The sequence below is a fragment of the Pyrgilauda ruficollis genome, unplaced genomic scaffold (genome assembly GCF_017590135.1).
Source record: "Pyrgilauda ruficollis isolate IOZ18807 unplaced genomic scaffold, ASM1759013v1 scaffold7, whole genome shotgun sequence".
Taxonomy (NCBI): Eukaryota; Metazoa; Chordata; class Aves; order Passeriformes; family Passeridae; genus Pyrgilauda; species Pyrgilauda ruficollis.
The window spans coordinates 3,894,558-3,905,182 of NW_024528821.1; the positions used below are offsets into that span (position 1 = coordinate 3,894,558).

The 10,625-nt window shown below is 49.7% G+C and overlaps 1 protein-coding gene across 2 annotated transcripts; it reads left to right on the forward strand.

The window, feature by feature from the left end:
• The first annotated feature begins 2,055 nt into the window (after positions 1-2,055).
• CYSLTR1 (cysteinyl leukotriene receptor 1) lies at positions 2,056-7,553 on the forward strand. Of its 2 annotated transcripts, XM_041485431.1 has the most exons (3): positions 2,637-2,683; positions 3,472-3,577; positions 4,447-7,553. In XM_041485431.1, exon 3 carries the CDS (start codon positions 4,490-4,492, stop codon positions 5,528-5,530), a length of 1,041 nt encoding a protein of 346 aa, XP_041341365.1. In that variant the 5' UTR covers positions 2,637-2,683; positions 3,472-3,577; positions 4,447-4,489; the 3' UTR covers positions 5,531-7,553. The 2 variants fall into 2 exon arrangements, with proteins under 2 accessions (XP_041341364.1, XP_041341365.1); XM_041485430.1 differs by lacking the exons at positions 2,637-2,683; positions 3,472-3,577 and adding an exon at positions 2,056-2,082.
• The last annotated feature ends 3,072 nt before the right edge of the window (positions 7,554-10,625 follow it).

Genomic DNA, 10,625 nt, shown 5'->3' on the forward strand with positions numbered 1-10,625 from the left:
CTTTTAGGAGTCCTCCCCTCCCCTTGCTCTCCTCTGGATCTCCTCACATGTTGATATATCAGGGAGGTACCGCAATCCTGCCACCCAAATTCCACGTGTCATCTTTGTCCCATCATGTCAGAGCTGCATTCTGAGCTCCTCCTGGATTCAGCATGGAAACCCTCCCCACCAAAACTCTGGCTGCAATTCCAGCACATCTGGAACAGCAGCAGCCTCCTCGATCCCACACCAACCACAGTCTGACTTTGCAACTAGAAATCTTCCTGTTCTTGAGAGTGAAAGGCAGAAAAGAAAAAGGAAGAGAAAAAAAAATATAAAGGAAAGAGAAAGAAAAGGACAAGGAACTGAGTGGCAAAAAGCAGAAGGAATGGCCAGAAAAGGCAGCAAAAAAAGCAGAAGAATGGCTGAATAACAGCAGAATGTGCACCACAATTAAAACAAACTCCAGAGGCAGCTCCCGGCACAGGAGATTGCAGGCAGTGCAAGGAATTGTCCAGTCTTGGAGGCTTTTGGACCTCCATCCTTGAAAAATCTTCAAAATCAGGTGGGACAAAGCCCTGAGCAGCCTGGCCTGGATCAACTGGAGTTGCACTGGAGATCTCCTGAAGTCCCCTCCAGCCTGAATCATCCCATGATCCTGCCATTTGACTGTTCCCAATATGCTGCCAAGCAGCTCTTGGGAGCTGGACAGGCTTCCTGGGCACAGGTGGGTGAGGAAGGGTGGGAAGCTCTTGGGAAGGGCACAGGGAAAAGGTGCATTTCCTTCTCACACACCTTCATTGTTCATGGAGAGCGAGGTCAAAGAGAAACTGTCACATCCACAGCACCGTGGCTTTGGAAAGTCCAAAAGCAGCCATAGGAATGGAGCTGGGGCAGGAAAAATGGCTGGGAATTCTCCCAGGAAGTCACACAACAGCAGCACCATGGGAGAGCTGTGCTGGTGTGGCTTCACAGCTTCACAGAAATGTGGGGTCACTGGAGCAGAGCTGGACAGGCTGAGCCTGGGGACATCAGCAAGGTGGGAGCCAGGGATGGCCATGAGGACACGGAGATGTCCACGAGGACAGTGACCCACGTGGTGGGTTCAGCAGGGCTGGCTTTAATCATGGAATGGTTTGGGTGGGAAGGGACCTTAAAGCCCATCCAGTGCCACCCCTGCCATGGGCAGGGACACCTTCCACTGGAGCAGGTTGCTCCAAGCCCTGTCCAACCCAGCCCTGGACACTTTCAGATGCTCCAGTGCCACTTGGAGCTGTTCCCACCATGCATAAAGGTTTCTTCTCCCAAAGGATTCCCCACTGCCTTGGAGAAGCCAAGAGCTGCTGGCTCCCACTACCCCCTGTGACCATCCACATTCCAGTCAAACCTGGGGATGGAGAATAGAGGAAATCCTTAACTCCTTGGCAAAAGGTGGGAACAGCATATTATACATCCTCAAAAGAAAGCCAATATAATAAATTTAAAATTCAGAGTGGGACAGCCAACACTTAAAATATTCAACATTTAGAAAAGTAACACTTCCTTTGATATAGCCATGGAGTTTGTTTGGTTTTGTTTGGGGGGTATTTTTTATTTTTGGTTTGGGTTGTTTTGGTTGGGTTTTTTTTATTTTTTTTTTTTTCTCGACAAAGCCACAGTTGTTTAAAAACAGATAGACAAATATAGAATATTTTGAGATGCTGGAAGAATGGAGATTCGTGAGAATTCGTGAGAATTCTGTTTTGCTTCTGTTGAGACCAACATCAAAAAGTCTCCTAAAAGCTATTTCGAAACAAGTTTGTTAACACTGATGTCAGAGGTGAGCTCCCTGCCAGTTACAAGCAGGAGTAAAAATACTCACAGAACTAACACAGGGAGGGGACCCCGCCAGTTCCCACCAGACCGGGGGGGGCTTGGGCACGGCTGGAAGCTTCCAAGTGCTGTTTCCTAGGAAGATGGGAAAACCCTGGAAAAGCTGACGGTTTCGGGATCCCGGTGGGGCCGGGGCGGGGCCGGGGGCGGGATCGGGGGCGCGCCCCGCTTTAAGAGCGGCGGGAGCGCGCCTGGTACAGATCAGCGCCCGCTCCGACCCGCAGCGCTCCGGTAAGGGCTGCACCGGGGCTGCATCGGGGCTGGGGGTCCCGGGGTGAGGGGTGGGGGGGCTTTGCTTCGGTGCCCCCGTCTGTGCCGTGTCCCGGTTTGAGCCGCTGGATTCTCCCCGGAGCGCAGCCGCGCCGCTAATGAGCTGCGGCGTTAATTAGCGGCCGCGATGATCGCTCCGTTCCTGTCCTGTGTCCCCGCGCCGTTCCCTCGCAGAGGGGGTCTGGGGCTTGTGAGAGGAGTTTGGTGCTTTGGGGCATTCCCGTCCCTCCCCAAACGGGGAATGCAGAGCCCGGAGCGTTCCTCGGGATGGGGATGTTTCGTGTTAGTGCTTGGAACGAACGACAGCAGCGGCTTTGTGCTTTTGGGTTGTGTAATTAAATTGAGTGTAATCTACTGGGGGCCAGAGATGCTCCGAGAGCTGGAGTGCCTCTGCTCTCGAGCCAGGCTGGCAGAGCTGGGGATGCTCGCCTGGAGAGAAGAAGGATCCAAGAAAACCTTAGAGCCCCTTCCAGAGCCTGAAGGAGTTCCAGAAGAGTTGGAGAGAGACTTGGGACAAGGCATGGAGGGACAGGGCATGGAGAATGGCTTCTCACTGCCAGGGGTAGATGGGATATTGGGAATAAATTCTTTCCTGTGAAAACCGGGCGCAGGGTGCACAGAGAAGCTGTGGCTGCCCCATCCCTGGCAGTGTCCACGGGACCTGGGATGGTGGAAGGTGTCCCTGCCCATGGCAGGGATGGAATGGGATGAGCTTTAATGCCCTTTCCAGCACAAACCAGTCTGTGACTCTATGACAAGCTATAAATTTATCTGTGCTGCATCAGACTGGGAGAATAGCAGTAGTTCAGGGTTTTGCTCCCTTTGGGAGCCTTTTCTCATCCACTGCGGTTCCCTTTCACCCCGTGAGCTGAATTCACCAGCACACAAATAAATGGCTCAGTGAACCATGACTGTACAAACAAAAAAGTGGCAGAAGCAATGTTTGTCTTCAATTCATGATGCAAATGTAAAGCCTCAGCTGGGAAATGCTCTTTTATGGGATTCTTGTTGATTTTTACAGATGCATTTCTGGGTGTGATATTCTCTCACACTTAAGCAGTTGGATTGTGAACATCAGTTTCCTTTTGGTTGCAAAACTCAAATTATGTTTAGAAATAAAATAGAAAACAAGTCTTGCTTGTTTTTTTGACAAATACCTCGAGTAGTTGTTTAAATTGTGGGCAGGTTGCTGGAGTGAAGGCCATAATGTAATAAAAGCATAACAGATCCTTGACACGTGGACTGGTGCCTTTGTTCAGGATTTCTAATGAACATCAGTGCCTCTACCCTCGGGTGGTGACAGTCCCCTCACTGACACCTGCTCAGCTTTCGCTTGTTTGTGCATTGCAGATAATCAAAGTATTCTTTTAAAAGAGTACAAACACCAAAATAGCTGAAATTTAACTGACACCTGGAAGCCTTGAGCATCCCAGAGCAGTTCTGAATTCTGACTTCAGTAAGTCCTGGGGGCAGACAGAGAATCTAATAATGCCAAGTTATTTGTATGGGTGAAAATATATTTATCAGCAATTTTGAGCATATTCATGGTACAGTTGTGGGTTCTCATGGCTGATCTTGACCCAGCTTCTGCTTTTGTTGTTGCTATGGTGTCCTGTTATTTCAGCTGGCTCTTGTCCTGAAGTTCTGGTCTCAAGCTGCAAGGGAAGTTCTGTGTTTGTGCCATTAGAAACTGAAAATCAATCAAAAAATAAAAAAGAGGATAATCAGGACTGAACAATTATTAGGGTCCAGGACCACTCCTCCTATTTTAAATTCCATAGTGCTGTTGTCACCTTCATTATCCCTCTCTGCTGTTTTGCTGAGTAGCTGCCTCAGTGTGTGAAGAGTTAAGAGATTTTTTGATAATTTAATGTCCTGATGTCTTGGTCTTGAGTGGCACCACAGGAGATTTAGATTGGATGTTAGGAAAAATTCCTTCACCAAAAGGCTCATCAAACCCTGGCACAGGCTGCCCAGGGAGGTGCTGGAGCCATCATATGCTCCAAAACGTACGGATGTGGCACTAGAAGACATGAATTAGTGGTGATCATGGTGGTGGTGCTTGATGGTTGGACTTGATGGTCTCAAGGGTCTTTTCCTTAAGGATTCCATGGTCCCATGATGTGATTCCATGACTCTGCCACATTTTGCCACTCATAACCAGTTGTTGGTACCTGGTGAAGAAAGGTGAATGTAGTGGGGATGGGTCAGATCCACACCCCTTCTCAGCTCTCTCCTGAGACAGATGACAGATTTCTCCTCTTACTTCCTCATAGATATTTATTTCCCTGTCCTGCTTTGCTTCACTTTCATTTCCCCCCCCAGGCCTGACACCATCCCCGGGGAGTTGGTGCCTCAGCCGGGCACCATGACAGCGCTGTCCCCCAACCTGTCGTGCCACCACCACTCCATCGACGACTTCCGCAACAGCGTCTACTCCACACTCTACTCCATGATCAGCATCATGGGCTTTGTGGGGAACGGCGTGGTGCTCTACGTGCTGATCCGCACGTACCGGCAGAAAACGGCCTTCCAGATCTACATGCTCAACCTGGCCCTGTCCGACTTCCTGTGCGTGCTCACCCTGCCCCTGCGCGTCATCTACTACGTGCACAAGGGCCACTGGTTCTTCAGCGACTTCCTGTGCCGCCTCTCGTCCTACGCGCTCTACGTCAACCTCTACTGCAGCATCTTCTTCATGACGGCCATGAGCTTCTTCCGCTGCATCGCCATCGTCTTCCCGGTCCGCAACATCAAGCTGGTGTCGGAGAAGAAGGCGAAGTTCCTGTGCGTTGGCATCTGGGTGTTCGTCACGCTGACGAGCGCGCCCTTCCTGCGGAACGGGACGTACCAGCTCGGCAACAAGACCAAGTGCTTCGAACCGCCGGAGAACTCCCAGAAGACAAACATGGTGGTGATCCTGGATTTGATCGCCCTCTTCGTGGGCTTCATCTTCCCCTTCGTCATCATCACCATCTGCTACACCATGATCATCCGCACGCTGCTGCGGAACTCGCTGCGGAAGAACGAGGCCAACCGCCGCAAGGCCGTGTGGATGATTGTCATCGTCACCGCCACGTTCCTGGTGAGCTTCACGCCGTACCACGTCCTGCGCACGGTGCACCTGCACACGCTGCGCCTGCGGGGCCCCGGCTGCGGGGACACCGTGTTCCTGCAGAAAGCTGTCATTGTCACCCTGCCCCTGGCAGCTGCCAACTGCTGCTTTGACCCCCTCCTCTATTTCTTCTCCGGGGGAAACTTCCGGCAGAGACTCACCACGCTGAGGAAGGCGTCCTCCTCCAGCTTGTCGCAAGCCTTCAGGAAAAAGATCTCCGTGAAGGACAAGGAGGAGGAACCCTTTGGAGAAACCCAGAGGGAGAATGGAAAGGCAGCTGTGGCTCCTTCGTAAGGAGGTTAAACTTTCCCCTCAGAGCTCTGGTGGGGGATGGAGATCTCTGAACTCTTCCAGAAGATGGGACGGAGGCTTTCAAGCCTTTGTAGCAGTTAAATAACTGTGGACAGCCGCTGGTTTGTGGTGGCAGAGCTGCTGCTGGGGCTGGGCAGCCCCTGGGACCCCCAGAGCCACGTGGGACAGAACAGCCACCACCAGCAAGCTGTGGAGCTGCTGCTGAACTCCCCAACCCCTTCCAAGGCTGTATTTGGGCATTTGCTTCGTTTCACAACTTTCCAAGAGCGTTAATTCCCCGAGCCAGCGGGAAATGTACACAAAGCTTGCGGCGCGTGGGGAGCTCCTGATGAACAGCGAGGGCAGAGTTTTCACTGCAGCTTCAAACAGCCGCCAAGTTATTTACACAGCGAGGCCAGGATAATTCCTGCCCTGCTCCCAGCTGCCTCTGGATTTTGGTTTTTATGATCATTATGTGTGTTTTAGGCTCCCAGGGCTGTGCCTGGGCTGCAAATCAGGATGGGCCTCTCTCTCACCCCACCAAGCAGCTCAGGAGGCTTTGGTGGGCAGCAGATTTGCCAGTGTTTTCCCAGTTTCTAGAAAAATCCATGGGATCAGTTGTAGAATTGCAGTATCCTACTGTGCAGGATAACTTAGGAATAAGGATAAGAGGGAACCTTGTTTCAGTGGGACTGGTCCTGAAGTGATGGCTGCAGGATTCAGAATATCACTCCAGTTTTTGGGGAAGTTTTAGGTAAAAGTGGAGCTCTGCATGCTTGGAGTCAGATTAGCCTTTCTCAACTATTGGCCAAGGGTGTTAAATTAATGATAAATATTTAAAAAAGCTCTCCAGGATGTTTGATTCTGTTCCAGAGTGTTCACCTCACCCACACCTGGCAGCAAAGAGGCAACATGAGACCCTTGGAAAGACTTTTAGGAAGAGCTGGAGATTCAAAATCTGAGTCTGGATGAGATGTGATGCTGAAAAAACATTGGGCTCTTTTTCTTCTGTAAAGAAAAACTTTAAACTCTTGGATAGAGGGAAATATTCCTGTACTTTTCCAGGGGATCTGCAGGAAGGTAGCTCCAGCTCTGCTGGAGCAGAGCCTGGCCGGAAATGTGCGACACATCCCGGCAGAAATAGAAATTCTTGTGGGATTAAACCTCGCTGGTCCTTCTCCAACTGAAAGTGTGTTTGGATATAGTATTTATGAAATTACTCGATGTTATCTTCAATAAAGAAAACAGTTTTAGTAGTGAAGAATAACAGTGAGCAAAAGGAGTTTGGCTTGGACAGGCATCTGCTGGAGAAATTATCTGTACAGATAATTGGAGTATGAATTCTCTCTTGGCACCACAGCCCTAGGTCAGCAAAAGGCACTTAAAAAGCCAAATTCACTTGCAGGATAAACGATGGATGTGAATTTCCAAGGAGATCTGAAATTCCTTTGTTAAATTTGAAGGATAAAGCAGGAGAGGGCTGAAAGCTGCTGCTGTAGAGTAGAGTTAGAGACCCCCATAAACGCCCAGGAGGGCAGAGTCAAGAGTTCAAGCCAGAACTGCAAATTGTTCAGGGAAAAAATGTGAATGAATTGGCTAAAACTAATTTTCAAGGGTCAGCACTGAGTATTCCACTTGTGTCTCCAGGCTTTAAAGGTATTGTAAAACTGTAAAAAATCCTCATGGGTTTTTATTTGGAATATGCAGAAATAACATGCCCATTCCTAAAGTTTAAAATATTGTACAGTAAAGCTAAGTGTTTATATATATATGTATATATTGCAAAGCATTTTTTTTTGTACCAGATGTATTTTTTAACCTTTTGCCCTTTTTATTTGAATGAGACAATGTTAATGGCAAAGGAAATGGCAGCTTTTTTCTTTTTATTTTCTTTTTTTTTGTGCAATAGGAATGCCTGTTTTAAAAAACTACTGAAAGCCAAACGAAAACATTGCAAGTGAAATTTTAATTACTGTTTTCGGTGGCTCATTTGAAAGTCTCTGTTACAGATTCTTCTTCTCTACAATAAAACTTTATTTGCACACAGCACCAGAGTGTAATATTTGCTTAATAATAATAATTTATAATGGTGGAATAAACACTAAGAGCAGCACAGATGTTGGTGAGATGCTGGGGAGTTATTTTGCTCCAGCCAGACTGGACTTTGCCATAGCCCAACCTCCTGGAGCTGCTGTCTGCGGAGCCAAAACACTTCTGAGGGTCTTGGTAGACCTTGCAGTGGTGGAGCAGTCCAACAAAAAGCAGCTGGAACCTGGATAAATTGGGATTTACAGACAGAAAATGCTTGGAAGACAGTTGGAGGGGCAGGGATGCTCCCGGTGAGGGGGATTTTTGTCTGTTCTGTGTGGTCACACATCACAAATGCACAGGAAAATCTGCTGGGAATATTTTCTCCTTGGAGTTCCCCAAAGCAGGTGCAGGGTCTGCAGGGGGGTGTTTGGTTATAAAGCTCCAGCCCAGAGGGGTGAGGAGGAATATATATATATATATATATATATATATAAAATTATATATTAATATTTATTATTTGCCACCAGCTCCGGGTGACAATGTCCCCGTGTGTGCCTTTGTGGACACAGCAAAGTGCCACCCTGGCAGCAAATCCCAGGCAGGTTCTGCTCAGGAATAGGAGCCTGGAGAGAAAGCTGTGCAGAGAAACAGGGATTGGTACTGGGATGGGGCAAGTGAGGAGTTGTGGTGGTTTTGGGGCTGTACACCGTGACAGGAGCTGGGAGTTGGGGACCAAGTGTCACTCTGGTGCCAGAGACACAGAAAAAACCGAAAGTGAGTGGGTTGGGTTTTTCCTTGAAACGGGGCTATTTTCTGCTGCAGTTTCTGGTCCAATGGTGTCCCCTAGTGCTGAGCCCTTCCCGGAGCCTGTGGCTGCCGAGGTTTCCTCTTTTCATTTAGTCCAGCCCCACTTGCTCTCCTGTCATTGTCCTGTTTCCTCTGGTGCTGACCCCTTCGATCATCCCCTCCCACCCCAGCCTGTGTTTTATTTCACAATCTTTGGGGTTTCCCTCTCTGCCTTCCTTTTGGATTTTCCTATTTTTCAGGATGGATGTTCCAGCTGGGAAGTACCTAGCCACAGAAGGACTCAGTACCCTCCTCCTGCCTTGGGCTCTAATTGCACCCTAGACTTTGCCTAAAAAACGCTGATTTTCCATAGGATGACTGTTCCAGTATGGACCTGCAGAGCTGCCACTGGGAGCTGGGGGTGAGTACAGCCCTTGGGCATCACCTCCCCGTGCCAGTTTGGCCTGGGTGTTTCTGGGAGGGTTATTTCTGACCAAAGCACTACAGCTGTGGGTGAAAAGCTCTGCAAGAAACTGGTTATCCGTGTGGGAAGGGAATGGTCCTGCCTGTCTCCCACCAAAGGAAAGGGAGCTGCCACACAGGCACAGCTGGGGAGTTCACAAATGGCACATGGGACATGCTCAGCCTAATTCCATAAACTGCTTTCCCATAAAACTCCTGCAGCATGTGAGAAGCCAGCAACCCTTCAGTTTAATGAGTAATAAAGTCCAAGCACTGGCAATAAAGAGAGATTTCCTCTCATTCCTGCTCCGAGCATGTTGCCTCCTGCCCCCCCCCCCCCCATCCCTGAGCATGAATTTTGGGGCTGGAGGGATCCAATCCATTCCCACTGCCTGGATTCCCCAGGGATCTGTGCACTGAGGAGCTCTGGCTCCCTTAAGCAGGAGTTAATTCTCAAGCTGAACCTTAAATTAGCATTTTTTGCCCAATTTCCACTGTGGTCTGACGTTAGGAGAGGGACTTCTCCCACATGGCAGGAAGGAGAACACCAGGCTCTTTATCCTTCTCCTACACAGGGTATGACCTGATTACCAGGGGAAAAAACTAAGGAGCAAAAATGAAGGAAAGCCCATCAGATTTTGAAATACCATCAGCACCAAAATCTCCTAGAAACATTCCTGAAAGCAATAAAATGTCTTAGAAACATTCCTGAAAGCAAACCTGAGGGATGAAAAGCCCAGCCTGATGCTTGGGGTTACAAATCCCTCTTGGGATCAGCAAGTTTGGGAACTCAACCCTGCTTCTCTCAAACTCTCAATTCCAGCCCTGCGAGGGGCTGAGCGTACAAACAACTCTGTGGAATATTTGCAGGCTTCACTGGAGGGGGAAATGTGCCTGTTTTGTTCTTCTCAGTGTGGTTTCTTACACTTCAGAGGAAAGCAGCAGCCCTGGGAGCAAAGCAAGAGCCCTTTGTTAGGTCAATAAATACATTCCTGATGGATCTTCACCAGGTTGGGAGGGATAGAAAGAACGAGGCAGCAAAACCCCACATTTCTGATCATTTATAAAAACTCCAAGTGCAGGACCACTGCTGCAGGTCTCTGCTGGGCAGGCAAAGACTAAGCAGAGTTTGGTTTGGGATTGGCCTCTTAAAATCCCTTTATTTGTGAGGAGCACAACTCCCTGGTGATCTGCTTGAGTTTCATTTCAGCAAGGTGAGGTCACTTGGGTTGTTCAGCCTGGAGAAGAGAGGACACAGGGGAGACTCCTCAGGAGCTGCATCTCCTCCAATCTCTGCTGCTTGTGACAGGGACAGGAGCCAGGGAACGGCTGGAGCTGTGTCAGGGGAGGGTTGGGCTGGATTTTAGGAAAAGGTTCTTCCTCCAGAGGGTGCTGGCACTGCCCAGGCCCCCAGGGCACAGCCCCAAGGCTGCCAGAGCTCCAGGAGGGTTTCGACAGCACTCCCAGGGAGGCACAGGGTGGGGTTTTTGGGGTATCTGTGCAGGGCCAGGAGCTGGACTCTGACCCTTGTGGGTCCCTTCCAGCTCAGGGTATTGTGTGACCCTGACAGGCTCCCCACAGTCCCTGAGCCCCCCAGTGACACCTGGAGGGCTCAAGGGCAAGAACCAGTGTCACCATGTCCCTGCTGCGGGGACACTCAGGACAGGAGTGTCACCATGCCCCTGCTGTGGGGACACTCAGGACAGGAGCGTCACCATGTCCCTGCTGCGGGGACACTCAGGACAGGAGTGTCACTGTGTCCATGCTGTGGGGACACTCAGGACAGGAGGTTCCTGCAGGTGTTTTGTCTGACCAGCCC